Source organism: Acanthisitta chloris, unplaced genomic scaffold (assembly GCF_000695815.1).
Source record: "Acanthisitta chloris isolate BGI_N310 unplaced genomic scaffold, ASM69581v1 scaffold22798, whole genome shotgun sequence".
Classification (NCBI taxonomy): Eukaryota; Metazoa; Chordata; class Aves; order Passeriformes; family Acanthisittidae; genus Acanthisitta; species Acanthisitta chloris.
Window position 1 is genome coordinate 551 of NW_008686211.1, and position 5,448 is coordinate 5,998.

The 5,448-nt window shown below is 38.3% G+C and overlaps 1 protein-coding gene across 1 annotated transcript in view; it reads left to right on the forward strand.

The window, feature by feature from the left end:
* Positions 1-4,178: 4,178 nt before the first annotated feature.
* Positions 4,179-5,448, forward strand: part of SPATA6 (spermatogenesis associated 6) — a 33,385-nt gene continuing 32,115 nt past the window's right edge. Inside the window, exon 1 of the mRNA XM_009080014.1 lies at positions 4,179-4,337. Coding sequence (XP_009078262.1) covers positions 4,179-4,337 — 159 coding nt within the window. The remainder of the gene's footprint in view (positions 4,338-5,448) is intronic.

Below are 5,448 nucleotides of genomic sequence, written 5' to 3' on the forward strand. Positions count from 1 at the left end.
ACAGTGTCACCCTCGAGTGTTGCTCCGCTCTCTCAACAGCTGGTGTGTGTCTCCATAATGCCAACACCCCTTTGGTTCCTTGGAACAGAGCAGATGTGCTTGCCTTTTCTGTTCCTGCTGCTGTGAGCTTGATTCATGTGCCAGGAAAGAGTACAGGGAAGACATCTCTCCAGGGTCAGTCTTCTTTAGTTGGGGGATACTTGCTATTCATCCTACTCTGAGCACTACAAACAAGAATGGAAAAGGGACTACTCTGACACAAATGTCAACACTGGCCTTTCACTTAAGTAATTTTTGCTTCCTTGGTGTTTTCTCTCTTGATGTATTTCTTTGGGTAGCAGTTCTTTCATTTCCCTATTGATCTTTGTCAACTAAAGAGACCTGGTTCTTTAAGTAGTGTTTTGTGTGATGAACTCATCAGTCTTCATGTTAGGGATGGGAACTACTCTTCCACTTTGAAACTGCATTGATCAGGATCAGAATTCAACTCTGCATTCCAACAGTCTCACTGTTGCCTTAGGAGATGTAGGAAAAAACAGTCCAACATTTATCCTATATGTCTTAATATCAGTCAGGGTCATTAAAAATGTTAAAAGACATGTATCCCAGTATATAGAGAGGAATGATTTTATTAGTAACCCCAGCTTGATGCCTCCCAGTTTTTGTACATTATTGATTCTGTCCTTTGGCCAGTTCTGTACAACCTTTGATACTAACTCTTATCTTTTGCATCATAAGTAATATTTCTCTTGTGGCAGTGTATGATATCTTTTATCCAGGAAAAAATCTTTCAAGAAAATGTAGGGTTTTGCTTGATTGATCTACTTTTATGGAACATGCACTGCTCAGCTTTTGTCTAGTTATGTTTTCTTCCATATCTTTGTTCTTTACTTTTGCATATTTAAATATTTTGATGGGGTTATCATTTTTCAGAGCTCTCTTTCTGCCTCACGTGGGCTTTGTGTTTGTTATTTTCCAGCAGATGGTACCATCCCTGTTTTCATTACCTAGGTTTCAGTTATGTATAGATTGAGGAAGAAAAAGTACATTCTTTCCAACCTGTGCTGAATGTGATTCAACCTCTCTGTGGCTTGGTCCAGGTCCAGTGCGTATTGAGTAACTTCTGTTTCTATAATTCAATTCTTTAGGTTGTCTTTTTGCTCCTATCATTAAAACCAAGGCAAAACAATCAGTTGTGTTTGGGACAAAGATTTGTTAGTTTTCCCAGCTTGGTTGGTTTATACTACATCCACTCATTTTCTCCATGTTTGCTTTATTTGCAACTTAAGTCTTCTCCAAATTTCTGATTCATTTTCCTGTTCCTGCATATTTTTCAATCCTCTTTGAAATCTGCCCATTTGTGTCAGAAGTTCTGTCCTGTTTGGTTTTCCCTTGCTATAGGTTGCAGATGACTTTTGCTCATTTTGACTTAATGAAATTTCAAGACTGATCTCAAGGAGTTTTGTTGTTCAAGAAGTTGAATCAGAAGACTGATTTCACGATCTGAGTCCACCAGCTCTTTGGTTTCTCTCACTGCTAGTTTTCTTCATTTCTGAAAGGTTGCGCTTTCGAAATGGAAAGCCTTACTTAAAGACTAAGGGGGTTTTTTTTGTTTGGTTTATCCTGCCATTAATTGAAATTGAATAATTCATGATTGCTCAGACTGAGATTTCATTGTTATTTGTGGTTTTGACACTAATTTTGGTGTCTACCTCTGCTGCTGGCATTTAGATTGGTCATGTAGCAACAGAATGAAATTCACATTATTCTTCATGCCATCACTACGTGGAGAATTCACAAATGTGGCAGTGAAGGTAGATAAAGCTTTAAGCATAAAGATGAATTATAGCATTGTGGATTGCTGCCAGGTAAGGAGACTAAAATGGAATCTCTTCACATTGAGAAGATTATTTTTGCAACTCTTCAGTCCAAAATGCTGTTGTTTCTGCAAGCTTGCACTGAGCAGAAGTTAATACTGTCCATTGCCCTTCATAGGGAGCTCTTCTTGTTTTGGTGGTAATAGGTAATTAAAGGAGTTTTCAAGGCCTGCTTTATTCATTGATTATATCTGCAGCTACAGTTTTAGGACTGTGTGTAATAAATGCTGTAGAGGGTTGTGGATCAGTAAAATTCTCTTCCTTTCCATGAGATTAATTCAGTGATTTCTTTATGGCTATTTGTGATGTCCCAACAATAGGACTAGTACACATTTTCCATCCTGCTGGGAACATTCAGCAGAAAGATCCAGGGTAGCACTCTCCTAGACATTACTCATAGTTCTCCTGGTTGCTTGTAAGGTCAGTTAATTGCAGCATTGATATCCCTCTTCCTTAGCTGATCTGTAGATAATACTATTACGGTTTTTAAAATAGTCCCAAATCCTGCCTGAACAGTTTGCAGTCAGAGAAGAGCTTCAGTTTATCTCCCAAGTGTTATGCAGCTCCATGCATTGCATATTACAAAACAGGTGTCACGAACTGCAGATATACATGTGTCATTCATTTTTGGAGCTGGTTTAAAGTGACATGGACATGTAGATTGCCTGTTCCAGCCCAGGCCATGAATTGTGCAGTTTATCTCCAGGGTAGTAGAATCATAGGTTTCCAGCTGTGCTCTCTTGACCCTCATGCTCATTTATAGGATTTTGGGGTTTTTTACAGGGTAGCAAGGAAAAATAGCACCTGTTGTTCACAGTTTTCCCCTCTCTAACGTCTTCTAATCTCTCACTTTTCATCTCAAAGAATAGGCAAATATTGGTTGCCTTCTCTAAGGTGAAAGGCACAAAACTCCAGCTAGAAATGATTGTAAATTCTACAAAAATGTAGAGGACAAAAGCAAGAACTAAGCTGATACGACTTGTAGTATGTAGTTTGGAGGGATCTTGCCTTGTATGAATGAAATCTGTCTCTCTCCTGTTCACACTTGCAACTGCACGAGTGCCATAGAAGCTGTATAATGCTTGACAGGCTGTTTCAATTGGGTTATCTATTATTCTGGCACTTTTCCTGCAGATTTGAAACCTTTATTTACATGGAGAGGAAACCCTTTTTGTCCCTCCTTGGTTATTTATGAGTGGAAGCACAAATTTTTTAGCTTATACTGTATCTATAATAATCTATCACACATTGTTTTCTATTATTTCTTTTACCTGAGGCTGTTTTTCTGCTGTTTATACAGTTTTCTTTTTAATCCAGTTAGGATTTCTCAAGTAAAACGTTCATTTGGGAGTAGGAGACTGTAACCAAACCACTTAATTCCTGTCACTCTCCTCCTTTGTCTTTCTACCTGGCAATTGGAAGTCTGAACACTTTCTTCAGCAACCTTATGTTGGAAGAGACAACCTCATACTTATAATAGTGAGAAAGTGAGCAGGAGAGCTGAAGTGAAAGGTGCCAATTCTCTGACTGGGTAACAGAATAAAACCATGTGACTTGGAGGAAGTAGCAAACAGTTTTGCAATGAGTTGTGTACATCCTTGCTGTGAAAACACAACTAAGAATATCCGATGTTCATCAGAGCTTTAAAAACATAATAGCTTGTTACTTAAACAATAAGAATTGTGCTGAGAAAGCTGAGAGATTAGTGGCAGTATCTGGCAGCCTAATGATAAGCCTTCCCTGCCTTGAGTACTCTCCAAGGTGGCCAGACTTTCCAGAGAAACTGTGCGTGTGGTAGTAATGCTGCAACAATTGCTTTTTGTCATTTACCTATAAGAACACAAAGTTAATAAAACATTTGCAAATAAACTTTCCCTTTCTGGTGGCTGAATGGAGTATGGATATCTAAGCATGTACATTTGCCAGCCTCATTCTGTAGTCAGGCTAAAATTTGGATGGGGTTTTGTGTGTTGGCATCACGTAGACTTCAGTCTTCCTGACTTTTCATGCAGAAGATTAGCTCTTGCATCATGCCTGCCATTGGCTGTATTAAGCTGCATTGGGATATCAGATTTCAGTTTTGGTTGAAGACAGTGGACTGTGTTTACGTACATTAAGAAGAATTTGGTTATTTTAAAATGGTGACTGTTTTTCCTGGTTAGTCTTTACAAGCAGAGAAGAATTTTTTTCCCTCTAGTCTGTTAAAATCTGACTGTCAGAAACCAACTATTCCAGTCTTGACCATTTCATTTTTCTCTTGAAAACAGCCTTTACTTCTCTAACTAAAGTTCAGTTTGTTTAATGAGCATGTTCCTCCCACAGATAACTTGTCCTGGAGTGCTGCTGAAAGACAAAGAGGAACTTTATCTCAGTGTCTATGTATTTGGGCAGTGCAAAAAAACTCAACGTGTCCCTGCAGTGTTTCCACTCTTCTTTCAAGAAAAACTAGTATTTGAAAAGGTAAGATATGTCAAGAGTTAATACAGCCCAAATAAACCCCATTCTAAATTGCACAAAAACTCTCTGCAAAGCCCTGAGCACAAGTAATCACACTAAGAATGGCACAGTAGTATAACTCCTCCTTCTCTTCAGCAAGAAGGAGGTATGTGCCTGTACTATTGATAACGTGGGATAAAATGTTTCTAAAATCATGGTAGCTAAAGTAGGCCTTAGTGGCAAGCTAGCTGAAATAGGCCTTCATGAATTGAGAATTATGTCTACTGAAGATTATATGTATGATGAGACTTTTTTGGTGTTTGCTTATTCTTTTGTGAACTGTCCTTTCTCAGCCTCTGTTTTCCTGACTTGGAAGGAACTGAATGTTGTTGTTTTAAAAATTACGGCAAGGTGAAGAACAAAGACTGCACAATATAGGAGAGTCAGTTTAGTAGAAAGGGAATAGCAGCTCAAGCCTTTTTGGTGGCATCTTACTCCCTTTGAGATACTTTTTTCATGGTTTGTCACCAGAATTCCCAGACTGGTACTCTGGCTCTATAATTTAGAGTTGTTTATCACATGTTCTGAGTCCCTACTAGCTTCATTATTAGTACCACAGGAATAATGAAACACATATTTTACAGATATGATCTGGCTTCTTGTCTACCTATGAATAATAATACTTTGCCCTTTCTAGTTCTTTTCCTTTAAGCATCCCTCAGCACTTTGAAAACCAGACTGAGTAAACACCAGTGATGCTCTGGTGATGTGGGTAAGAGACAAACAGTGATAATTTCACTAGCTACTGAAAAGTAAAAAAGACCATCATTCTTTAAAGTGAAACATACCACAAACTACTTCAGGGAAATGTACTGAATATTGTTTTCAGTATGCTTTAGGGGACCTCCAAGATACCATCTACTCAGAAAAGAGGTGTACAAGAAAGCTGAGAATATCTGTCTTCTTACAAATAGCTATTGATTAGGTCTAGATACTTGTAGAGCACCAGTACTTTGTGGTTTTTAGTGTTTAGTACCTTGAACAGCAAAGTGATTTACACCACTCAGCTGAGACTTTTCTACAGAATAAAGGGGAAATCTATTACATTCTGAATACCCAGTACACTATCTTTCCC